The sequence below is a fragment of the Mya arenaria genome, chromosome 14, assembly GCF_026914265.1.
Source record: "Mya arenaria isolate MELC-2E11 chromosome 14, ASM2691426v1".
NCBI lineage: Eukaryota > Metazoa > Mollusca > Bivalvia > Myida > Myidae > Mya > Mya arenaria.
Genome location: NC_069135.1, coordinates 39,415,526 through 39,443,018, shown reverse-complemented (window position 1 = coordinate 39,443,018; position 27,493 = coordinate 39,415,526). Strand labels below are relative to the sequence as shown.

At 34.0% G+C, this 27,493-nt stretch overlaps 2 protein-coding genes across 2 annotated transcripts in view; one reads left to right on the top strand and one right to left on the bottom strand.

Annotated features, from left to right (window-relative positions):
- Nucleotides 1-584: 584 nt before the first annotated feature.
- On the bottom strand, nt 585-17,330 carry LOC128217101 (rab GDP dissociation inhibitor alpha-like). Its single transcript, XM_052923980.1, has 11 exons — nt 17,186-17,330; nt 16,202-16,309; nt 12,189-12,288; nt 11,290-11,424; nt 10,353-10,551; nt 8,299-8,430; nt 7,691-7,862; nt 6,861-6,963; nt 5,499-5,643; nt 4,512-4,566; nt 585-4,040 (listed from the first exon to the last, which is right to left on the bottom strand). Exons 1-11 carry the CDS (start codon nt 17,228-17,230, stop codon nt 3,903-3,905), a joined length of 1,332 nt encoding a protein of 443 aa, XP_052779940.1. The 5' UTR covers nt 17,231-17,330; the 3' UTR covers nt 585-3,902.
- Nucleotides 17,331-17,500: 170 nt separating this feature from the next.
- The window catches only part of LOC128218124 (E3 ubiquitin-protein ligase RNF123-like), a 45,047-nt gene continuing 35,054 nt past the window's right edge, over nt 17,501-27,493 (top strand). Inside the window, exons 1-5 of the mRNA XM_052925675.1 lie at nt 17,501-17,606; nt 22,519-22,621; nt 24,029-24,107; nt 25,519-25,598; nt 26,846-26,952. Coding sequence (XP_052781635.1) covers nt 22,531-22,621; nt 24,029-24,107; nt 25,519-25,598; nt 26,846-26,952 — 357 coding nt within the window. The 5' untranslated portion in view covers nt 17,501-17,606; nt 22,519-22,530. The remainder of the gene's footprint in view (nt 17,607-22,518; nt 22,622-24,028; nt 24,108-25,518; nt 25,599-26,845; nt 26,953-27,493) is intronic.

Genomic DNA, 27,493 nt, shown 5'->3' with positions numbered 1-27,493 from the left:
AAGATCTTGGTGAGCCCTGTGAGACAAGACCTCTTGGTTCTTGAACGTGCTCAGTGTAAAGTACCTATACTTGAGACACAACTTTCCTGGGTTCTACCAATACGGAGTACACTATTTTCCCAGAACTACCCTTTAAATGTCGTGCGCTGGGCAAGAAAAGCTACTGGTACCATATTTTAACGTCTTTCAGTTTGACGCAGAACAGGGTTTGAACCCCACACCTTCCACATCCGAAGTGAATGCTCAGCCACAGATCTATTAGGGCGGCAATGATGGAATGATCCATAATTACTTATTTAGTTTTTTAAGAGGCAAAATAAAGGTTGATGCCTAAAACTTTTTTTAATGCATTATATTTATAACTTTTTCAATTAAAACCTATCTGGCCACCAATTCCCCCAGTGCCAAAATATCGCTTTTTTGTATATACACAAATCATAGTTTTTTTTGTTGCTGATCAATAAGGTCAAACGTGATAAACATAATGCATTAAAATTTAAAAAAAATGTTTTTGCATTAACCTTAAGTACTGCAGTTTCATCCATACTGGCCTTTCTTTCTTTTCCCAAAAACAAAGTCTAGAGTCTAGAGTTTTTAAATTGTTTATTTGTTATGACCATCAAATGCACATTTATCAACAAAGGAATTGATTACAGAATTAGCTACAACTTAATAAAATAAAAAACCAGTGTCATCATTTTTTACAAGTTTAGTCAATTTCAACAACCATGTCTTTTTTTTTATAAGAACTAGAAACTTTTGCTGAAAAATTTGCCAAAAATTATATCTTCCATAAGAATTGTATTTCTAGTGTATAATTTAAACCCGCATCACTTTTATCCACAGTTTTAAAATACACAATAATTATTATTCATATTACTCAAAGACATTTGTCACAATATCATGAATAAGAATAAACAATTCCGCTAGCATTTCTTTGTTGGTCGAGAAATTTAAAAATTGTGTATACATACACTCAACAAAATGCATTGAGGGTCACTTAATAAAATCAGATTTCATTAAAATCGCACTCTTGAACTGGTTAGCCAACTTAGCCAATGAGTTTATTGATTGGTCAATATGTATTGAAAAATATTATTAACCAATCAAATCATTTAAATTTTCAAACTAGTCGATATGCATGTTAGCAACATTTCCAATAGGCCTTTCTAAAAATAAGTTGTGCTATATCAATATTTAAACAATTAATTGTAGTAATTGTAATTGTAGTTGTCCCTAAATTCATTTTGTGGAGTGTATTATATCTCACAGTTTGTACACATTTTATTGAAAAATCGATCAAAGAAAGAAATTCTTCAATTTTGTGCTACAAGTTAGAGTCGAAAAGTGGAATACAGCAAAATATATTGAACTAATAGTACCATATAATTATTGACAATATTGCACAGAAAAAAATGACATAAGACTTTAAGGTAAGCCATCCATCATTAAGACAAAAAATACTACTGGTTAAGTTTCATTTTACAGTGACAAAATGTTAAGTTCAAATATTTTAAAGTTTTCACGAAGAGCTTTTTTCATATAAGCATTTAAGAAACGAATGAATAAAATAGCTAAATAATCATTGAAATTTGTTTTAATGCCAACCCTTAAAGTTAATATATCATAATAGTAGCGTCATCATGGTGTTATTCAAAAATGTAAGTAATCAATGTTTAAAATAATATAATGGTAAATCAATATTAGTCAAACAAAGAAATAATCTTGATGTTAATAGCTTAAATGCACTAACACATCTTTGCATTCTAATGATGGATGGCTAACCCTAGACATGACGAAATAGAATCATACATAAGCACTCAATGGAATGGACTGAATTCTTGTATTGACAACCGTCATCAATACAAGGATTAAAGGTAGCTGACGTTTAAATAATCTTGCCATTGTAGATAATGTTAAATTTTTATGCCTTGTGAATGCATATATAGTTTTGGTACCAGTTGCAACATTTTTATGGATATAATTATAATACATTCTTTCACTACTCATCACACTCTTTTCAAATACCAAAATAATAGGCGAATGGTACTCGGGCATCCAAAATTATGTAATTGTACATGGGTTGCCTTATTCAGCCAGTATTTAATCGCAAAACATTCTTGAAAAAAATGGAGCCACCCCAAATTCTTAATCTAAGCATATAATTTACACTACAGTACGACAAAATATCGTAAATTTCCGCTTTAATAATATGAAAGTAAGAGTTGAATTAATTTAATCAATGCCTATCATGGGATTTTCAAATTACCCCTTATCTAATGTGAACAGTCATAAAATTTGTTTTAATATGGATATCACACCAGTTTTTGGATTTCGGAAAAGCACATAAACCTTTTTATTCTTTGAGAAAATAGGTCCTATATGACTATTTCTGCACCATTTAAAAAGCATAACCTAGCGACCAGAAACAAAACACGATTTCTGAACTATAGCACTGTTAAATACAGGGAAATCTCAAGCGCACCATCACCACAGTAAATCTACACAAAATTGATTCTAAGTTTAGCAAATTGTTCTTATTTCAAGCCCTATAGCTACCTGGTAAGGAAACCAAACTAAATGTCTTAATAAAAACATTGTTTTTGGACTCAATTTTTAAAGATTCGAAATACGAAAACCTTCCCAATCGATAATGCTTAACAGTGAATCAACCCAGCACGGCCTAACATTCATAAGCCAAAATTGGAAAAAGCCTTTGAAAGCATATATTTTTAAGTCTTAAACAAAAGCTGCATCTACTTGACTATGTGATACATTATTATGAGTTATGTATTTATGGTTCAAAGCTGAATACTATAGAAATTTAAAATACAAGTAAAGATTACAATGCAAAGTCCATAATTATAACGAAAAATATTCACAATCTAAACACTTGAGCATTATAAAAAATATCTGTAGTGGAAGTCTTAAAGGTTTATACAGGTATGTTTAAATTTCATTTTATTTTTACGATTTTAATTTAAACGAAACTTGTTGATGTTATTACAATGTAACCTCTTAAATGTTAAAAAATAAATTATTTTTCAGCAATATCACTGTAATAATTATGTAGGTATATTAATGAGCCATTTCTTCATAGATCGTTAATACTTATTTCGAAAAATCAAGTCATCATTGTTATATGCATTAAGCCGCACATTTCTTAAAGAAAATGTACACAATTAGAACCATTCACAGCATTTACGGTCATGATAAGCAACAGTTAATGTTAAGATATCTTACCAAATAATAGGATTTTAGACGATTTTTAAATAATTATTGGAGTATTGCTTGAAAAAAGCGTACAGAACATTACAAGAGAAACACTTTATTCATTTATTTTTCATAAAATAAAATATGCCCCTTTCTGTTTCTTTCATAAGTATTACTTTGATTCAATATCTAACATCTATTTGCCTATTAAAAATGTTCAACATGTTCTTTTCCCGACATGAAAATTTACTTTTTATATTATAATTGTTATGTGAACAGTTTGGCGTTGAAGTTGTCACTTTCTCTGTTAACAGCTTGATGTCAAGTTTTGTACATGTATATTATTGATGTACATTACATGTATCGATACAAAATTCATTGAAACGCTTTAAAAAGAATAGCTTAATGGCCAGTGAACAGCAATCACAACAACTTTTACTACATTCATGATTCATGGGCAAAAATACGACAACAACGAGTCATAAATACTACAATACTAATTGTGTACATGTATGTAAAACAAATGAAATAAGCCAAATTTGTAAACTTTCAAATACACTAACATAAATTACACCGAAGGAGTTAAAGAACTTAAGTCGCCTTAGATGGGCGGAAAACCCACGAAGAAAATCAAATTTCACACCAACTGGTCTATTTAAGTGTTCTTTCTAAAATAAGTCTTTATCTGATTACATCTCCTCTTGTTGGTGTAAGTTCACTTGCGAGAAGTCAAATTTCTCCCCCATGATTTTTTCATACAAATCTAAAACGTCGTCACATGTTGTTTCAAAGTGTGATGTAGCGTCGTACGATTTGGAAATGAACACCTGCAACATACAAATATTCGTGCGAGTGATTGGAGACGTAAGAACACTGCAGCTGCGATAATTTGTGAGCCAACAAACACACACTAAAAGTTAAACATGCAAATTATATACAAAAAACACAACCTTCTTTTACTGAAACTCAACAAATTTTTAACTTTCTCGAAGACCCCTTCCCCTTTTCAGAAAAAAAAATGTATACATATAGTTAATAGGGATTATATATTTTCTTTTTATTTTGATCAGATGTAATTACCCGAATTTGCAAGCTTTGCAAATCAATACATAATATAATTGATGAATTTAATACTTTTTGTGAACTCTACATTTTCTTTTTCAAATGATAGCAAAATAATATCAGGGGTCATGAGGCATCCAAAATCCCTGTCTTAGTGAATCAGATAACACAACTATAGTCTTTAATGTAAAAAAATTGGTTGACTTTGATCAAACCAAATTCATTACCGCACTTACATTTGACTCTTCTGTTCCCGGAATTTGTTCAAACATGTCGCTAACAGTGACAAATCTGAAAAAAAATATCATTGTTAGTGATATAATACATAAAGTAGGTACACCACATTTGACTCAAGAGCTTTGGTAATCCATAGTAGAGTTGAGATTGGGACAAATTTTAGTATTGATTATTGGAGATGGAAAACTCATAGAAGATCATGATGAATAAATTCATGCTTTAACCAATTATTCTAAATACACAACCAAATAGCATGACTAATGGTGCTATAATGAGAGAGCCAGCTTCGTTACAGATGGTTACCCTTAAGTCCTTGTACCTTTGATCTATTGGTATAGAAATATCACAACTAATGGGGCTTTAATGAGACAGCCAGCTTGGTAAGGGATGGTTACCCTTAAGTCCTTGAACCTTTGATCTATTGGTATAGAAATATCACAACTAATGGGGCAATAATTAGATAACCAGCTTCGTAAGGGATGGTTACCCTTAAGTCCTTGAACCTTTGATCTATTGGTATAGAAATATCACAACTAATGGGGCAATAATTAGATAACCAGCTTCGTAAGGGATGGTTACCCTTAAGTCCTTGAACCTTTGATCTATTGGTATAGAAATATCACAACTAATGGGGCAATAATTAGATAACCAGCTTCGTAAGGGATGGTTACCCTTAAGTCCTTGTACCTTTGATCTATTGGTATAGAAATATCACAACTAATGGGGCTTTAATGAGACAGCCAGCTTGGTAAGGGATGGTAACCCTTGAATCGCCATACTTTTTTTTATTGGACCTTGACCAAGTCTATCGAGATCTACCTAGGTGGCCGAAGACCACAGTTATTTTCACTATATGTTTTATAAAAACATCTCACGCCATAAAAAATATGACAGATGATGCTGGTTAAAGCGATACCATTGTATTTGCCATGCTTTGCACCATCATGCATTACAAAACATAAAATGATAAATTTAAGTTTGCATACTTTTGTTCTATAGCTCCGAGAAGGTCAAGTCCAATTTGAAGTTCCTGCTCGGGATTTCCAGTCTCCACGGTGGTGCTCACGATGGCAAGGTAGAATCCCTTTGCCGCGATCTGGTGGGTGGCGGATACCACGCTGACGTAGATGTCTGAAATAATCACAATAGTTTATATAACTTGCTTCAATATGGATGGTATCACTTCAGTATGAATACTTTCGCCCTCTTGGAATCAAAAATTAACAATATAATAAATGGGACTGAACAGAGGTAATTAGTGGGATAGTAACCCTTATTAAAATAGCTTCGATAGGAATGGTAAACCTTAAGTACGCAAACTTTTATCATAATGGTAAAAAATATGGCTAATGAAACTATACTGAGGCAACTAGTTTCATTAGGGATATTAAACCGTAAGAGTAGCTTTATTTAGTTTTTTGAACACATTTTAAAGGTTTAGTTTGAATGAAAAATGCATCAAATTTAATGTTACATAATATCTAAAGTTCAAAATTGGGTTTTGATATACTGACATGATGCAGAGCCACACTGACATGCACATTCCAACTGTTATTCCAACTGTTAAACCAATGAAGAGATTTCTAGTCACATGACAGAACAAATGTACATGGACTCAGATTAAATATGTTAATTAGTATGATATCAATGAAATTTGCTAGGGTCCTAAGGAATAATTTTTTTAATTGAGTTTTGTAAAAAAATGTCGGCAATTATCAACGGCAATTATCAATTGTTTTTTTGTTATTTTTCAAATCATTGATCATGACCAATAAACGATTAATAAATATGAGCAGAATGGTTCATGTTTGATTTACACATTAACATATTGATGTTTAAACCAAAACTTGGAAAATAACATTTCTCTCCTGATGACTGTTTGAATTTCAATCCCTTAAATTCACAGTAATGATTGTTTCACTTTCAAGAGAATTGTTGTGGGGCACTTCCATAGGGGAAAAAAGCATGGTTAAGGCAAAAAGGTAAAAAATACCAACATGATAACTATAATCTTTAACTTGTTTATCTTTAATCTTTAATTAAACAAACCTATCAGCTTATTCATGAATGGCACTTCACTATTGCTACTAAATGTTAAGAATGTTACCGGTAATACTTGTCCAAAAAATGAATATTATAATGGACACTGCACAGTGTAGCTGCATTTATTTAATGAATAACCTTATTTTTTTAGTTTATACAAATATAAGACTACAGACCGAAACGATAAGACTTCCTGTGCTATTTCTAACCATGTTTTCTGTAAACCCCAAAACCACTTCTTTTAAAACCACACAACAACTAGCCACAACACTACACAATGTCAATAAAACCACACAAACACCAACCATGTTTCCTGTTGACCTGGTTCTGTGGGATAATGATCTGAACTGAAGCAACATCTTTTGTGTCCTTTACTGGATGGTTCAAAATGCATATGGCCCGCACAACCTGGGAATGTACGAGTAAAGTAACATTAATACATATATGTGAATTGGGGTTAAATATATATAGGGTAGCGGCTAGTCCAATATGATTTTCACAGCTGTGCACCATGGTAGGAGTCCAAATATATCCTGTATTGTACTAAACAATGTAAAAATAACTTATTCTTCTATACATTCATTATTCGAAATGTTTTAATTATATAATATATTATAAGGGTGTTGATATCAGATTTTACAACATTTTGATGGGGTTTTTTTGCAAACAAAAGGGGATTTATGTCACTCTACTTTAAAGTGTCCGTTGATCCAGATTTTCATTCCAAACTTTTTCAAGTGTTTAACATTGGATCTGTGAATCATACAAATACAGATTTTTTGTACCCGAATGCGTCCCAATACAGAAATATATACTACAGTCACTTGTAGAAATCGAGAGTGTACGATTGGACGTATAAATTAAGTATACAATTAAAATATATCGAAATGAAGGAGCATAGCATCATTAATACAAAAGATGCACATGTGTATAATGGTTCAGTATATAATATATATATGGCCCACACAACACATAGTCTACAACAAAACCGAAACTCACTACAATCATTTATTCATATTCAGTCAAGACATGCCATCCTGTCAACAAGACAAAGGCCATGATAATAACTCGAGCCTTTAGCTTCATCAAAAGAGACACTAAAGCGTTTATGGCCATTTCCCCACCATTTACATACCTGACCAGTTTTCTTCACTTTATCCGGAGCGTATGACGGATCACAGATGACTTGCTTACACTTGGCAACCTCGCCCTCTGATTCCACGCCAACTACTTTTCCATCTTCGTCATACTGGATGTTACATCCAGGCTTGTTCAGCATGTATGTGCCGCCGTAGATGGCACTCAACCTTTGAAATCAAACAATTATTTTTCTGGTATAGATTTTTATCAAACACAGTGATATATAGAGTGATAGATTTCATATACAAAGAAGGAACACATTTATGTAAGTTATAATATTTAACAAGAGTGCTCTTGAGAAAATGCAAACACTCGCCAGATCTTCTGCTTACTTTTTACAGTTGAACAAGGTGCATAACTTCATGATTATTAACAAAGTCATCTTGCATTACATGTGTGTATTGTCTGAATGGTTGTTCATATCGTTAAATAAAACAAATATATTTATAGCTAAAACACTGACTCAAATCTTGTTAGAAATACTGAAAACCACAAAAACTTTCATTAAACTTATATGAATTTTGTTTCTGTGTCAAAAATGTGACTTTCATCAATAAGAAATGTCGTCACGTCAGTTGATAAGATTGAGGTATAGACCTGTACCTTGCAAATCCCTGTGGCAGTTCTCCAAGGCCGTACAGTGGGTAAAGATACGGAGATTTCCCGAATCGCGCCAGTGATTCATAATACAGCTTTCCCCGATTAATGAACTCCAACATCGGTGCATCCTTGTATCTGGAAATAGAAATGATGAAATATACATAATTGCCCAACCTATTTAATAAATCATCTATATATTGATTTTACAAAATCAGTTGAAAATTTAACAAGTGCAGTATGTTGAATAAATCATTAAAATGTTGAGATATATTTAAAGCATTAAAAAAACATAAATTTCAAAAAAATTCATAAGCTTTAAAGCTGCACTCTCACAGATTTACAATTTTGACAACTTTTTTGTCAGTAGTCTTATATCACTGGTTTCCATACATTTTTGAATAAATTTGCTCGTTCCAAGACATAAAATCAAAAAGTTGTCAAAACGTTCAATCTGTGCGAGTTCAGCTTTAAGGCAAGCCTACAGAGATTTCTCAAACCAAATTACCCTAAAAAAGTGTGAAATTGGGATGCATGATTCACGTCTTGGAACAACGGCCCAATTTATATTATTATTTTCAGTTACTTAAATACAACAAGAAACACCGCAATGCGACGAACCAGGTTTTCAATGATTGACAGAAGAACTTCAGCCTGTGTTGTGAGAATTATAATAAAGTTGATTTGTTGTGTGTTGTGTGTATGTATATGAACATGCCAAATTGGTTAGAGAATATACACAGAACACAGGAAGCATGCATAAGAGTGAAAATGAATATTAAAGGGAAAGGTTAATCAATTAATAAAGATGATTATGTTACTTTGTCATGGCACATATAGATCATCGGTGATTTTAGTAAATCATCAAACTCTGTTGCTGGAATATGAAAATGATTTAAAAGGAACTTGTTCACAAACTCTTCCTGTAGACCAAGTTTGGTCAAGATATGTCAACCCTTACTGAAATTATTCCGTTTTATAGGTGAGTTTGACGCCGCCCTTGGTCAAGAAATGTGAACCCTGACTAAAGTTATTCAGTTCAACCATTCTTCTATTTTTAGTTACAGTGACCTTGACCCTAGCAGCCCTATACGCAATCCCATGAAAGGTCTCCATAAACTCTTTCTATATACCAAGTTCGTCAAGATATGTGAACCCTGAGTCAAGTTATTCAGTTTCAGCCATTCTTCTATTTTTAGTTACAGTGACCTTGACCCTAGGGACCCCAAACCGATCCCATGAAAGGTCTCCATAAACCCTTACTTTATACCAAGTTTGGTCAAGATATCAGAACCCTGACTAAAGTTATTCAGTTTCAACTATTTTTCTATTTTTAGCAACAGTGACCTTGACCCTTGGGACCCCAAAGGCAATCCCATGAAAGGTATTCATAAACTCTTCCTTTATACCTTCCTTTATAAGTTGGGTCAAGATATGTCAACCCTAACTAAAGTTATTCAGTTTCAACCATTCTTCTATTTTTAGTAACAGTGACCTTGACCTTGACCCTAGAAGCCCTATATGCAATCCCATGAAAGGTCTCCATAAACTCTTCCTATATACCAAGTCTGGTCAAGATCTGTGAACCCTGTCTAAAGTTTTTTCAGTTTCAGCCATTCTTCTAGTTTTAGTAACAGTGACCTTGACCCTAGGGACCCCAAACGCAATCCCATGAAAGGTCTCAATAAACTCTTCCTTTATACCAAGTTGGGTCAAGATATATATGTCAACCGTAACTTAAGTTATACAGTTTCAACCGTTTTTTATTTTTAGTAACAGTGACCTTGACCTTGACTCTAGTGACCCCAAATGCAATCCCATGAAAGGTATCCATAAACTCTTCCTACTATTTATTATTCAGTTTCATAGGTGAGTTTGACGCCTGGCCGCCTGCCCGAACAACGATGTTCGTCATTCTAAAATCGTTAAAAATGTCAGTGAGAATGACACCTGCATTATCATAATTGCCCCACCTTTTCAAAAGAACAACAACACATACATAACAAACAGCAGAGCTTTAACTCACTGAAAAAAACAAACAAATAAAAGACAGAACTTACTCCTCACTCCTATACAGAGCAATTCCATGGCCGTTAAAATCCTGGGTGTTCTCGTCAAGCCCAAATTTAATGAACATCTCCTTACAGGTGTTTTTTTTGGGATCCAAATCGTTCCAAGTCTTGGGATTATTGATATCAAAATTTTGAAGGAAAGAGAAAAATTTCATGAATCTTCTCTTCTCAAAAAGGCCCATCAGTGCTGCAAAGAATAGAAATTATATTAGAGCCCAGATGAGAAAGGTCGGACCTTTCTTTCTCAAAGTATTAGGTCATATAATTGCAGAAAGTTATCATTTAAATCCATCAATTCAGAATGAATAATGAGTAAAATATCAAAATAGGAAAATCTGAATGAACTGAAAGAATTTTGTCATAGGAAATAGGTCACATAAAGAGTGAATGTCTCAACTCTTTCTGAAGCCTACACAGGGCTTTTTCTGCTCATTTTGGGAAAAAGGCTCGAAACATTTTTGGAAAACCTGCTGAAATTGGGAAATTTTAAAGTTAAAAGAACAAGCTTTCCAGTCTCCTGCGGATAAATAAATTATTCAATATTAGTTTCTTTTCCCTTTCAAAAGACCTGAAAATGATGAATAATCTATTGCAATAAATAATAACAGACAATATTTCATACTGATCTCTGAATGTGATAAAATGATGATTTCTGAATTCAATTACACCCAAAACTTTACATCACATAATTTATTATGATGTTGAATGAACAGTCATAAAAAAATAAAAATACTTTTGATTGGGATTTTTTTCTTCAGATTGGGGAAAAATATCTTATATTTTGCTTTGGGAATGGGTCCGTCAAGACGGACCTGTGGGAATTATAGAAAAAGCCCTGCTACACATTTATTAATCATACTTTGGCCACACCCTTGCCTAACATTGTTCTAAAGAGATTAATATTGTAATAATTGTGAAACCTTACATGTAGCCAACCCTTCCTTCTCATTTGCCGGAATCTTGTGGATTTTATTTCCCTTGAAGACATAGCTTCCCTCGATTGACTTGAACTCCAGGTATCTGGTAACTCCAGTGTGAATCAGCAACTGCACCAGCTTACCTACAGGGAAACATTTTTTTCCATAAATTGCAAAACTGTCAATGTGACACTTCTGTCAGTTGTCAAGAAACCAGATATCAAAATATGCAAAAGCCTGCAAGTCCAACACTGGAATAATTGTTTTACATATCCATGCTTTAACAATTTCTATTTGGCAATGCAGGAGTGTAAGAAGGTCTACTTTTAATGACAATAATTAAAAACTTGAGACTGTTCATCAAAACGTCTAATTTCAATAAGTACATAGTTGGCTGATTAAACTAAAAATTTTGTTCTGAAAGTAAACAGCATTGTTAAAGTCATCATTGTTAACTTTATAATCGTTACTGCTATGGAAGTTAAATAGATACACTTGTGATCAGCTGTATTGGCAACAAAATTTGAGACAGCTGTTATAGCTGTACTTCTTTATATTAAGATATGTGAGCAGATCATCAAATATTTTAAGTTTTATAGATAACATCGATGTTGTTAATCAAATTGTTAACCCTTAGGCTGCTGATGGCGATTTAAAAGGCTTTGCAAACAGCCTGGAACCAGACCAGGCGCCGAGTTACTCGGCGTCTGGTCTGGTTCCAAGCTGTTTGCCACTCAGTCAATATATCCCCAAAGTTTTAAGTAAATTGAAAGAAATTTAGAATAAACCAGACGACATTTTTGAGCAGACGACAATTTACCCAGCATGCAAAGGGTTAACTTTAAATAAAGTTCTGAACAATCATCCATAAATCCGTAAATCATCCCTTGCCAGTAACTTAATTTACCATTAGCCATGATGAACTTGGGGATGAGATCCACATTCCAGTCTCGCCCCCGCCCAAAATGCTCAGGGGGTGCCACGCCCATCTTGAAATGGTTGTACACCTGTAAGAAGTATGTGTTTAATAATTATGAAATTGCAAAGAAATAAGATTCAAATCATGATTAGATAAGTGTTGTGGATCAAATGCTTGTCTCTAATTTACAGTAAAAAACAGGCATAAATCTATTATTCAAAACCAGAGTTACGGACCTTGTTTTCATATACCCTCTGTCTCTGGCAACAAAATGTGTACCAGATTCATTTCAACATCTTGAACCTATTTTAAGTCATGGCAAAGGTCAGGCCTTAAAAAATGGTTTGGTTAGGGTTACATCATTTTTCAAAAACAGGTAGGGTAGGTATGCTTTTTTATTGTATTTTTTTATCATGCTTTATTAAGAACATCATTGACATGTATCCTACATAGCAGAATGGTGTTAAAGTAATCTTCTATATACAGCTTTAAAGAATTTAAACTACATATATATTAAAAATTGCACTTAAAGAAAAAAAGAGGGGTTTTTTAGGCCTAAATGATTTTATTCAATGACAACAACAATGACAGAAATTCTATGACAATGGCTCATCTTTTCTTTAAAAAAAAGCAGAAAAGCTATATCTTTAAAAGGCTAAGTTATGATATTTATTACACATACACATGATTGTAATGTCATACTACATGAATGATCATGAACATGTGTTCCATACATCATCATGTTGATATCTTATGTTATCAGATTACACATTGATATCGTACAAAATCAGATAACATGTTGATATCTTAAGATATCAGACTTCTAAGTCATTACAAAGTAACAAACATTTAAATCTTTGCACAGTGACGCACTGATGACAAAACAAATATTGTGACAGTAATATTAATACCTTTTTTCTTAGAACAAAATGAACTAAAAAAATATATCTACACAAAACACTGGGTTAATGAATTAATGATTAAAAATAACTTGTATTATAATCATAATTGGTAAGTTCAAGCATTCTTCAGCATTATTTCTTGAATAACCAGTGCAATAAGAGGGTGTAAAACAGCGGTGCCCCTTCCCACATAGTACATCAAAGAAAAAAATTCTACCAATTTTGCTTGCAGGAACACTTTCACAGATCCGTTTGTCAAATTTGTGATTTTGAATTGATGGCGTTGCTCGAAATTTTTAATTCAGCAATGTTCATAACGAGCGCAATATAAAATATATCTTTATGGGGAAAAATGAAATAAAAATTATTATTTTTTGAAAATATTGCTGCCAACATAGAATCTGTGATGAAGGCCAACTTGTAGTAGACAGGGTTCGAATTTAACTTTGAGGAGCACTCGCAAAATTTTGCGAGTGCATTTTGAGGCAACTCGCAAAATGACAAATCAACTTGCAATTTTATTATTTGCTTTATTCCCTTATAATATTGTCTAATTAAAGTAGAAATTAACACCTAAGACATATTATGAATATTAAAAAGTATCAATCTTGAGTGACTCGACTACTAGAACTTGTTGATGGCGTATTCTATTTGGGGGGTATGGAAAGACTCGTCTGATGCTGGCAGCTTTTTGATAACAAAGCTGTCCAATAAGTTGACATTGTTCACTTTGTATATTTACCCACGCCATCGGGTAATTTAATACCCATTCGACAAGCACGCTACAGACTTTATTAAGTCTCTAAGTATTAAAAAACAATAAAATAATAAATTTAAAATAAAAAAGCAACAGTAAATGTAGCGTGGATACTTTGGACCATGAAATATATCGATCAACGAAGTCTATTAATTTTGACAGTTGGGCGGAAATATATTCAAAGGATGATGGGGTTTACATATAGTGCGCAAAAGCGCTAAATTTAGCCAATGATTGAGCTAGGTGATTACATCATTCGTATTTACTTTGTATTATGCACGCCTCGGAGCATCCCGGAAAGATTCGAGATAAAACTCGGCCTTTTCTGTATTTGTTCTATTTTTGAAAACCTACTAGAGGGTGACTCCGTACTGTCTTCTTTATACCGGCAGTGTAAACATGCCACTTATAGGCTGTTTACACTCGACTACATAGTGGAATTAAGTTCATGTTTATTCTACTTTCCTTTTAACATTTTGTGGTCTAGAAAAAGCCACTCGCAGAATTTTGCGAGCTTGAATAAAAGTCACTCGCAATTTCCAAATGTCGCTCGCATTTTGCGAGTATGCGAGTCTAAATTCGAACCCTGGTAGAACACATATATGTTTAAATGCAATCTTATTCTCTTAAAAAGCGTTAAAAACTGTGGATCTTAACGCAGGCTTTCCATTATTTTTGTTTGAAATATACCAGGTTTCCCACTAAAATTTTGGTGGTGCAATTAATTAATGATTGCTTTGTGAGGCAAAGAAACGCACATAAAAACAAAAAGAGTTATCTAATTTTACATTATTTAATTTTCAGTATCAAGGAGAAACTGCCTCTGTGTAATTTTGTAACAGACTCTTCTAACTGGTTTATCTGCATCAAATCCTAGCTGCTGGAAAGAATTCTTAATAAGCATGATTTTCAACATTTTGAACATTTCTCTCTGTAGTGTTTTAGGCACAGTGTCAATTTTGAGAGAAGAGTCCATGCTCACTTGCAGGCCTTTTTTTATTCTGTTTTTGGGGCCGACATTCGGTCCCATTCCCCAAGCAAAAAAGTATATATTTTTCCCCAATTGTCGCTTAAAATTCCTCACCGCCAAAAAAAATAAAAAAATCCGAAAACGGAACGATATAAAGCGACGCAGTTATTATCCGTCTTCTAAACTTTGGTATGACGTCATCTTAGTGTACTTCCTAGACTACCGAGTGTTCCGAATGTACTGGTTCCCAGTTTAACTGAATTGTATGTGAATAATAAAGCATCTACTCCGGAAACCATATGCGATTTCCGCCCACGATTTCGTTCATGATATTTCAGTTTGAAGTTGGAAATGTCGCATAATAATCGTTGTTACGTCAAGAAATTGGACAAAATTGCGGCGAAAGGATGTAAGCGGGTCGACACATTCTTTCGCCAACAGTCTCTGAGCCTTGATAATAATAATAATGCGGAAAAACGGAGGAAAGTGCAGTCTGTGGATTAACATCTTCAATCAGTCAAAGAGGGACATATGTTTGTAAAGCATGAGAAAACATGATATTAAAGTTGTGAAACAAGTTTATTGTGTTCGCCTTTCTTTTTTTATAAACAAATGTCAATGTCAATTTTCCCCAATTTTGTTAATTTTCCCCTCTGAGAAGGACCCGCCACCTTTCCCCAAAACCTGAAAAAAAGGGCTGTCACTTGGTACTGCACTTAAATCTTCAGACCTATGTCAAAACCCAAAATCAAAGAGTCTTTTCTGTGATATTGTAGCCTGCCTCTCATATATAAAATCATTTTAAACCAGTCGCAGAAAACGTCGTAATACCATGTGACCCGAAATCTGGCAAACTTTGACTAAGATACATTTTATATAATTGCGAACCTGTATGGCCATCTTCATCATTGTTGCAGTCAAGAAAAAAGAGGTTATTTTTTTAAACAGGAAAACCTGGTTCAAACTGCAAAACATACAAATTTTGGCATTGAAAATCAGAAAAATTCACTTTTGAACATTGATTTCACAGATGCATTTTCTGTATGTGCATGCATGCTTGGAGTCAAATTTTGTGTGTGAATATTCATTTTACTTCATGAATTATTCAAGTATGTACATAAATGGGAACCCTGATATACTTTAACTTCACAATTTAAGGCATGTTGTCCATATTTTCATAATTCCAAGAGTCCTGGTCCTGGCCACATTCACAAAAATTGGAAAACACACTGTGCTAGATGCCTAGAATATAAATACTACTTCTGCTATCAGTTTTTTCTTATTTTTGAGATTTATACTCAAAATTAAGAATACTTATGGTCATTTCTGATTAACTGCTCTACAGTGTAGATAAATAAACATTCATATTTACCTGATCCAGTGGGGTGAGAGATGCACTTTCGCCACCGTAGTAATCGTTCCTGTCCATATGCAGAACCTTCTTCTTGCTTACGGACATCAGCCCACTGAGGACACATTCCTGTTTTGAAAAAAAGCATTTTTTAATTCTGGGCACACCTAGGGGATTGTGAAAACTGATATACTTGATATCTAAATGATTTAATACCATCCATTGTGCAGAACAGCATTTTTAAATCCCTCCGGTCAGAAGTGCATCAAATATCTTGGACTCAACCCATATGTTTGAGCACCAGTCAATTGTAACCATGCCCCCCCCACCCCACGTTCCGGCGAATAGCAGGGACTTTGACTTCCAGTCCAGCCAATCCAAGATAAAATCCCCGCAATGCAAACAAACTGCTGGTAGACTCCCAGCCAAATGAACCTGGAGCCCAGGGGCATCCTAGGTTAAGCCATTCCCCACTATTTTTGGAGCAAAAACAAAACCACCGCATTCACTTAGCACTCCTGGGCTACCTCGAAGGTAAAAACACGGCCCATTTTCCCCGCTATCACCCCGGACCTGGGGGGGCGGGGGGCGTGGTTAAAATTAACTGGTGCATAACATAGCCAGGATTTAGACAAGCATCAAATTTTGAAAGGGAATTTGTCAAAGCACTGAGGTAGGCGATATTCCAGGCATCAACAGTTCTTTGGTAAAAAAATCCTGCAGTCTTCCTGAGTGACAGTCTCTCAGGAGCAGCTGTCTGAAGTCCCCAATTTGCTACATGTTTGTGGATAAGGCTAAGGCAATATTATATTGCCTCATTGGCCAAGTTTTACCACACTGCTGTGAATAATCAAAATTTTAGAATGTGTTTAGTATCTGCTGTCTATTGATTTTTCATTCATGATAGAAAAGGGGGTGGGGTGTTTAATCAGATAAATTTTATCCGTCTGGTAAGTTTTTGTAAGTTTGAAAACACAAGTTAATAACTGTATTTTGAAATTATACCGTGAGCCCTGTTCCTAGAACGATGACGTCGTATTGTTCATCCATGGTTGTGTATTTTCCGCAATAACAAAGCTGACACACCGGCGAAACAAAATTGTTACATTAACAGCGGAGGAATACTTTCTGACGTCAACTTTTACTATTTTGGATTTGATGCTGTAAAAAATATCAATAAATCAAATAGCAAATTCAAAATATCTGTTCTATTATATATCATATTTTTTTGTTCAAATATTATTCAATGCAAAAGATAAACTGCACTTAAATAGTTCGGCCTGTTTGCCGGAAGTGTACACGCTATATTTTAAGTATGTTGTTAGGCACTTCCTGTCTAAAAGATTTAAGAACTGCAGAATGCACCTAAGAGGTCTTGATTACGTTTAATGCGTTTTAATTACGCTTTCAATCCTTTGTTTTAGAGGTACATTCTTTCGATCTTTCCACAAATACATCACTCCTTCCCTAATTAACTTTTCAGGCTTATTCTGGCACTCTTGCCTTTTAAGTTTAACGTGTGACACAACTCGCCAGTAATGTAAACCAATGGGAGGAAAAAGTGCATCCTGTTTTAGTCTAGAATGCATGACTACCTGGGTGCTTTAACCATCTGAGCTCACTGTTGGCTCTGCGTGTGACAGGAACACTTAAACCACCTGAACACTATGATGGCGCTCTAATTGTCCAAACAATTGTATATTGACATTTTTCTTTTTCATTTTTTTTTGCTATGGCAAATCCTTCATGTTCAAATTGTTTTGTACCCAAAGTGGGTAAAGTGGGTAGTTATTCCGATCGGGATTCCGGGTTAAAGCATATTGTGTCTATAAAATATCCTTAAACAACCAGATAATGTTTTTTTTATATTAGTTCTGTACACTAAAAAGTAAATATCCAACTTATTATGAGTTGGATGTGTTATTTTTATTTCATTCTGTCAAAATATAATTTCTACATGAAGGGCATCAGCAAGGCTGCGGATTACAGTTTTACAACAATCGGAACATCTCGGGGGATGGCCAAGTTGTTATGATTGTATTTACGATGTCTATCTCATAGCTTGCCAGAGATGGCTGAGTTGTTATGATTTGCATAACTGTTGTCTGTGTCAGTAAAGTTTCGTTTTAAATCAAACAGCAAAGTTTGCCGCAAACGTTGTCACAGAAGGTATGGCAGGCATTACACACTACACAGTCCTCCTACCAATAAACTATAAACTATGAGGCTGATCCAGGCACTCATGATTATTACTTTACACACCCATAAAGTAACCCTAGGACAAAAATTGTGCCTGGTATGGGGTTAAACTCACAATCGCCAGAGTGGCTCATATTTTTTAAATTAATTCTTATTGACATTAAATGTGATGTTACAATGATCGAAGTCATTGTCTATCATAAATATTATTAATTATGTTGTGCAATGCAAAATTAAGAACCTGGTACTGGTAGCTAATAATTACAGTGCCATCACAATATCAATTAGTGCAGAAAAAAAGCCATTCCAAGACCTGTAGATAGCATATTGATTGAACACTGAATTTGACACAAAAAACTGGTATGCTAAAACAGACCACTATTAACTAATTTAGAAATTATTCATCTTCACGATGGCACAACAAAATAACTCCTGTTCATCTAGTCCATCAATATGCGAATATTTTTATTGCTCTATGCTCGCGAAAAATAGCAAAGAAATGACTTCCACAAATCTTATTGATTGTTAATGTTTGCCCTACCTGATGGACCCATGCATTTACTATTTCCTTCAGCGCATGCTAGATGCAAGGGGTTGTGTAGTTTACTCACACATGGAATAATTGAATAATTGGTACCAAGCTTGTGTTCAACAAAAAACAATTTTTGCAAGCAATAGCGAATACATTTTTTTGCATATTTATGGATTAGATGAATGCATGTATATAATTGCGTTGCCATCATGAAGATAATTAATTTTTGGAGTAGTAGATACCAGTGTTACTGTATTGTTTGCATATTAGTGCCTTGGGCTGAATTCAGTGTTTTGCGTATGATCTGTGCTGAAAGTTGAAATGATTCAAAGCCTTTGGAAGGAATACAAAAGGGTGCCATTTTTACCATGCATTGTAATACTTGTTTTTTTTGCAGAAACAATGGGCAAACCAAAGATGAAAATTATCCTGAAAACAGAAGCCTGTGTGTCAGTATATTTTACCATTAAAACTTTCTTTCAGACCCGAAGTCCTGAATGCAAAGTCTGGTGTATTGGAATGTTAAGTGCTGATTTCCGCCTTAAAGTGACACTCTGTATGACTTAAATTTTAGTGCAAGCAATCAGGGCTTCCGTTAAAGGAAGTTTGGAAGTATATTACTTCCTAGAAATGGGTTAAAACTTCCAAAATTGATTCTTTGGAATTACAAAAACTTCCATAATTTTGAAGAAAACTTCCAAAGTTGAAAGCTTGGAAGTTCAAAATATCAAAACCTTGTGTCAATATTACTTTTATGATCACAAATTCAATCAGTTTAACTGCTTTAAGTAAAATGAATTATTATAATATAAGACTGTGAATTTGGCAAGTTAAAGTAAAATTATTTGATTTTTGAACAGGGTTGTTTTCAACCCTGTTCAGTGTAGCCACAAATTCGACACTCGCAACATAAAATGACTTTTAATTAATAGTAACAAGTGTCGTCTGCCTCTTTTCCACCAAAAATATAGTTTGAGAAAGTGCGGACTATATAAATTGCAAGCTATGTTTCCAATAGATTTGACAAAGTAAGAAGGAATCATAACGCAATATCTATTTTAATCATTTAATTTGTTGAATTTAGATAAAGATAATATTAAAGAAGTATCCTTGCGCCAAAAAATGAATGAACATCGAAACGTAAACAAAGAATTACTATCCAATCAAAGCGCATCATTCAATCAGGTGACACAATGATCTCATCCCCTGCGCACAGCCATAACGTGATAGCCCATGTGGGAATAACAAACGCACACCATTTTGACAGGCACATACTAAAGTGCTGACGAGTTAGCTGACGATATAGAAATAGAAGAGAGTTGCTGACCAAATCGTCAAAGAAGGAAAACAAATAAGTTTTGAAGTTAAAGATTTTTCAAGACTTATTTTGTTTAATTTATTTTATATACTTTTTATAGTGTACGTATAGACAGATGTTTTTGTATTATTATTTTTAAAATGACATTTCATTGAAATGAATTGAGTTATATTTTTGGTGATTTGATGTAAATATGAGAAAATATCACTGATTTAATAATTTTTTTAGGTGTTTGAAATCAATTATTTTAATTTTGATCATTTTAATTAAGAAATTATTTCTCTTGAATCTGTTGTATTTTCGAAGTTGTTTTGTGAATAACAAGAGAAACATAGAACAAGGCAAACATAGGCACAATCTTGCTAATGAGTAAAGTTTGATTAGTATACATTTCATTCTCTTGGTTGGGAATAGCACAAGCATTCACCCTTTCTTATATTTTTATTTTCTATTATTCAACCCCACACATTATGGGGAGGAAGGCTTCGTGGAGTTTGTTTCTATGCTGTTTCAATAATTCACCAGCCGTTGCATATTATCTATTTATCGTTCCTCCCGGGTGAGAATCCGTTTTTTATGTAAATAATGTATATATCATTTTTAAATACTATTTGAAATTTTAACAGTGGCCCTGAAAAGGATCGTTTTAAATTAGTATAGTCTTTGTTTATGCCACCATCTAATTACCAACCGGAAACAGTTTTAGCGTATCTTTTAAATTCACCCTGAATGACCAACCAATTTCTATTTTATTTCTCTGGTTAATAAATCCTTGGCAAGCCTAACTCATATTGTTACACCATAGGATGGAGTCTTATACTGGGATTGGTTACATTCTCCATCCTGGTTTGCCTGGTTACACAGCGACATTAACTTTATTGTCAATAAAATATTAATTTGTCATTTACCATCATGCTTCAATAAGCCTGGGGCGGCCCCTGTGGTTGGTTTACACGGGGACTCTTAGATTCACTGTGCTACTTATCAGCACCTTATTAATACACACATGATCGTGAATCATAATGGCGAAAACCGGTATAAAACCCTGTTCATGCAGCGCTATCAGCGCCTTGATTAAATATACTTGTTGAAAAATAGTTGAAAAAGATATTGTATTCGGGATAGCTGAACTTCCACATTTCAGTGTAAAACTTCCAAACCAAAATTGATTGACAGGAAGTTCATACTTCCAGTTCCAAATTCTTAATGGAAGCCCCGAACAAAGCAACAAAAAATGTCTTTAGGCATTTTAAGACAGGTTTCAAAATTCATTAAAATGAATGATTTTCTTTATCCAATTTTGAAGGCCTTTCACAATTTAACCCATATATTATTTTGCAAGTTGTGATTAAGTTTAGTATCTAAAATCGAAATTAAATGACTTTAACTAAAAACATTTATACCTCATGGCTGTTTGTACGTAAAAGATTTGGTTTTTCAAAGGTCAGATAAATAAGGCCTATTTCTGACATTAGAGAAATGAGAAACCATGTCAAGTGAAATACACTAGCACACAACCTACTGTTTTTGGGATAGTATTCACTTTGGTAAAGGTATTTCTCATAGCCCATTGTTTACACATCATATAAGCAAAACAATATCAAGCATAACACCTTTTGTATTCCTTCCAAAGGCTTTAAATATTATCTTTTTTCAGCGCTAATTGTTCTTGACAGCACCAGCACTACTCTTCAGCGCCATAACAAGATCAACAGCGTCACCACTTAAATAAATATGTGCTTATGTTATTTGAAGTAGAGCTTGTAAGGATGGTGTTTGCTGGCATCAGTACTTACATAACAGTTCTATTTGCAAGCTCCAGAATGTTTTTTTCAGTGTTATTACTTGCATAGAAGTGTACCTGGTAGTTAAAATGCTAGCAGATATTTAAATATGCACAAGTCTGAATCAGGAGAAAAGCCACTGGCACGAGAGTTCACACAATATTAAACAAAATAGTAGCCTACCTGTTAGTAAAAGGGTTTTTTCACTGTACTGTATTCTACGATATTTGAGATATGTCAATAAATAAAAATATCAGAGAAAACTCATACTCACGCTTGTACAAGTAAACAAAAGTCATAGCTGCACCACGCAAGTGTCAACAGCTCAATTTCTTTGCACGACTGATAAGTTGTGGAGCTGGCATTCAGTAGGCGCGTATTATGCCTACATTTCGGATTAAAGAAATGGCCATAAATTTACAAAATGATGTAAGGTGCCAGCAGTTTTGACTAGGGTCATTCTCTATTCTAGGTGAATTCAAATTCTTCCATTGCCTCGTTACAGGCTAGACCAACAATGTCTAAGCCAGGCAGTGACCACTCTCCACATAAGGCTGGAAGTCACAAGGTAGAGCCGATCCAGATATTGTCAGCAAGCAAATCAGAAGGTATTCATTGTGTGATATATGTATTTTCATAACCTGACAGTCTCGAACTTTGGCAAGATTGTCTGATGCTATATTACATTTTATTATATACCCATCATTAATCCACACGCAATACATATCGCAAAATATGGTAGTCCGTATTCCACTCCAGTGCAATAGGGCCGTATTAATTGTGGGTTTTTGCAGATTTTGATTTCTCTCGGCTTGCGCCTGGTGAAATCCGAATCTGCAAAACTCCACTCGAGTCGAATACAACCTCCCGGATCAAAACGCAGTACTAATAACCTTATTATATTATACCTTACATAAATGTGTCCGTTCTTTGTGTATATAAGGTTGATCGGTCCGTATTTTAATGTATTTTAATAAAATCAACTTTCATGACGTCAACGGTCCATATCATATTTTTGGCGGGTCCGGCCAAAAATATAATATGGACCGCTGACGTCGTATAATATAGACCACTGATATCATAAAACTGGTGAGTGCTGCTTGCAATTTTCACGACAGTTTTTCACAAGTAAACACTATTAGATTTGTTTAATAAAAGACATCAACGGCGCTTTAAAATAATTAAATGGTAAAAGTGTTCGGTATAATATATAAGAAATTTTACACACCACTTCGGGCCATATGGCATTATAAGGACCGGCCAGTCAGCCGCCGAAGTTGAATGGACCTCAGCTAACGCCTCAGTCCATATTCACCTTTGGGGGCTGACAGGCCGGACCTTATAATATCATATGACCCTCAGTGGAGTTTAATATTCCTTAAGCATATACTAGATATCCATTTAGCAACCTCTGACAAGATTCTGTGATTTAACCGTACATGTGTAATAATGTATCTGGTGGGCTTACTTTGATGGGTCCATTATCATGCTGTTGCAATTTGGTATCGATGTTGCATTTAGTTTAAGATTGTTGTTGTTGTTGATGTTTAAAAAAAATAAATTTAACAAATTTCTTTTTTAAAAGAATTCAATTAAAATTAAGCCAGGTTTAGGTATTCTGTGGTGATCTATAGAACCTTCAAAATCCCCCCCTGGCAGGGAAAATGATGCGAACATCCCTCCTCTTCAGAGGGCAGGGACCATGATCCTAGTTTGAAAAATGTCCTGGCTTATTCAAACATACATTGATAAGGCAGTCCTATTTTTGGCAGTTATATAATTATGTCTTTGCAAAGCCAGTCCTAGGCAGATCGTAAAGAAAGTAATAAATCCTATTCAGTAATTTTGTTAACTCAAATTGTTTTGACAGACTTGGAACCTTTTATAATCTCAGTTTAGATGTGAAAGCTGCAGAAATTCTAGATCAGACTTTCCCAGAAAGCAATTAGTCCTATTGAATTCTGTTAATCAAAATTGTTTATCAGACTTCAATCTTTTTTTTTATCTCATTTTAGATGTCACAGCTGCAGAAATTCTAGAACAGATCTTCCCACGAGAAGAATTGTCAGCGGAAGCAAGTGCTGATGCCGCACAGTAAGACGATATTCCATCTAATTAAAATCCTCTCCTAAATAATACAATCCATATAAGGATCTGAGTGTCATCTTCTGGCGACCGTTCCATCAGCCAATCAGAGGCTTCCTTGTCCTATATTGTGAGCATTGAAGAAATTAACTTTATCCAATATTTAGCTAGGATTCCAAAACAGTTTCAGTAAACTGCAGTAATTTGCCTTGCAAATTGGGAAAAAAGTTGACTTTGGGAAAAATACAAAATCAGGCCAAAACAGCTAATATAATGGCAAATATACATGTTTTAACTTTTTTATGCATACATTATGCTGTGAAAGAGTAATTCTTGTCAAGATTTTGTTTATATTTCAACAAATTCATTGCTTTTTTATTCATTAACGTAATCTGCATTTGTCAAATTTGGAAAAAAATTGGGAAAAATGGACAGTTTTTCGCAAGGGGAAACACCCATTAGAAGGAAGCAAATTGCACCAAAAAAAATCACTGAAATGTGTTATTAAAAAATGTGTTGTGTGGATACCGATGTGTGTAAAGAATTTAAAAGAAACAAGATAACAGTTACTTTAAAATAAGAATTATGCATATTAATCTAAATAGCAATTTATAATGAGAATCCAGATCAGTGAAAATGAGTTTTGTTAAAGAAAAGGAAACATTTTAATTTTTGCAAATTATTGCTGACCTGTCAGGTAATCATAGCTATTTTTGAATATTTTCTGTTATCTTATTCAGCTTTACACATTGTTTTAAAATTATTTTTAATCCAATCACTTTGGCTAAATTTCGTATTTTGTTGTTGACGCTAATACATAAATGGTGCTAGTAGTGTATATGTACCTCCACATTCTTGTTGCATGGATACCTTTAAGCTATAAAGAGTTTGTTTGGCTTTTCATGACCAACACTCAAAAATACTTGTGACCCGAACATTTTTTAAGCCTCTCCGGCATATTTTGTTTACAAATTAATTTCAGAATTAAAAGGCAAGGAAATTAAAAATAAACAAAAAAAACCTGCCGATCAAACCACCCCTAAAAATGTGGGTCAGGTATGGCAAAACAAACTATATTTAATTGTGTCCCCACATTTTTGAGTCATTTACACAGACAATGTCACAAATTTATAACTTTGAAGACGTTGGACATTTTGTTTTACAACGATTGTAAAAAAGTCATTACAACATTATATTTATCACTCTCATTGGCACGTTATTATGCGAGAGTGTGGTCTTGTGTTGTGGGGGAAATTGGAGTACTAGGAGGAAACCCACAAGTCCGGCTTGGTGACCATAACCCAAACTCCCATGCGCCCAGGCTGCGAATTGAACCGGGGTCTCCTAGGTGAGAAGCGAGTGCGCTAACCACCACTGGCTTACCAGCCAATCTTTAATATAACTTTCTAACTACTTCCAGGAAAGCAGTGAGTGTGTTGACTCTACCAGATCACCTAGAGCAATGGATGGAGGATGAATCTCGCTGTAAAAATGTGCCAGGTTTGTATGTAGATTTAATACAGGCTTTCAAATGGGCCCTACTTCTCCCTACTTTCTTTGTTAGGCTCTTGCCTTTCCTGCGTATTTTGTGAAAATAGGTCAAGCAGTAAAACTTTGTTTTGAAATGTGTTCTAAACTCAAAAAAGCATGGTATTCACAGTCTTAAACAGAAATATTCTCATAAGAAAAGAGCCTTACTATCCCTCTTTTTTCCCCTTAAGATCCGGGCTTTCCCCCCACGTTTAAAGTGACTCTCTTGTTCAAAATCAATACATATGTATAACGAACATAAATTTTGAGTGATAAACCTTTAACTACTTACTAAATAATTCATTTATGGAAAATGATACTAACTGATAACACCATTGTAACCGTGTATTTAATAGCTGAACACGCAATAATTTTAAATAATTGGTGAGTGCTAAAAGATTTACTGTGATCTAATATAGTCTGAAAAGGCAGAAATACTATGTTTTCTGCACCTTAATTTCAAATTCAACTCTGTATGGTTCATAAGAACCATGTTTTCAACATTTATTCATCTTTTTTGGTATATTAAAGCATTTGTATAAAATGTGTTAAATATTATTTTGGAGTAAGAGTGCATCTTGAAAAAATTATTCTCATTCTTTTTATCCCTACTTCATTGTTATTGGTCACTTGAAAGCCTGTTTAATATACAGTGGATAATAGTTTGTTTTAGTGTAAGATTGCAGTACATTTCACTGAGTGAGCACTAAAAGTTATATATCACTCGTGAAATATTTACTTCTGGTGTTCACAAGGTGAAATTTATTGCCATCTTACACTGCAACAAACAGTTTTTCTGTTTTATTATTAGCCATTAAAGTTAATAAAATGATAGATAATTGTAGTTTTCCGAAATAGCGCGCCAAATTGTAAAAGAACATAACATGTTACATCATTTCTGAAATGATGTTGTTAAAATTGTGTCACATCCTTGCGTGATTCTGACACGAGAGGAGGCTAACATTTCAAAACAGTGGAATATATCAAGTTGTCATTACCGCTGTTTCAAACATTGAAATGTCATTTTCATTTCACTGATGGATCTCTATAAATCACTTGAAAGCATGTTATAAATACCTATAAAAAATCTGCAAGCTATATACATCTATGGCAAAATATCCTTTATAATAAATCTTGTGCACAATTAGGCAATATTCCACTCTTTTAAATCAATAAAGAATACAGCGTGTTGCTTTAATTCTTTTCATGTTTTTCAGATGTTGCGAGTCAACCATCGGGTATTTTGGGTCCGTCTGACTGCATATACCAGTTTGACATTCGTACCAATGTTGGCACGCTTATTGTGGATCAGGATAGACTTGGGGTCAGTAGAGCCAATTATTTATGCAATTATCAATCCAGGGGTAGAGGGGACGAGGTGCTGGATATTTCTAAAGCCGTTAGATGGTGATTTTACCAATGCGAAAACTCCCAATCAGATATGATAAAAATTGAAAAATTTCTGTTTGAAAAATGTGTTATCAAAACAAGCAGAAATAAAGCCATCAATGCAGGTTTTATTTCTAGTCATGCTTATTGCCTCTATATGGTTAAGTTTCCAGGACCAAAAAGTATGAGGGGTTTTCTGTATATTGAATACAAATTCCCTATCAGAAATTCTTAAGACATGAAAAATAATACTAATATATCAATATTATTGTATGTTTGTTTGAAAAAACTGTTGTTGAAGCTGTAAAGTACCCACAAAAATGGTTAAGAAGAGTATTTTAGTATATTCAACTTACATAATTATTTATATAAAAAATTCCAATTTTGTGACAAACGATGAGAAAATTCCCAATTCCATGAGTGCCTGGGAAGCATGTCATATATTTAGGGATAACTTTGTTCTGCGTTTGATGTCC

Excerpts from the sequence above, each read along its gene's own strand:
- LOC128217101 (XM_052923980.1), bottom strand. The coding sequence starts at position 17,230 with ATGGATGAACAATACGACGTCATCGTTCTAGGAACAGGGCTCACG. Across the intron at positions 12,289-16,201 it reads CTCTCACCCCACTGGATCAG|GTGTACAACCATTTCAAGAT; the intron begins GTAAATATGAAT and ends TACTTCTTACAG. Across the intron at positions 11,425-12,188 it reads CAAGTTCATCATGGCTAATG|GTAAGCTGGTGCAGTTGCTG; the intron begins GTAAATTAAGTT and ends GTTTCCCTGTAG.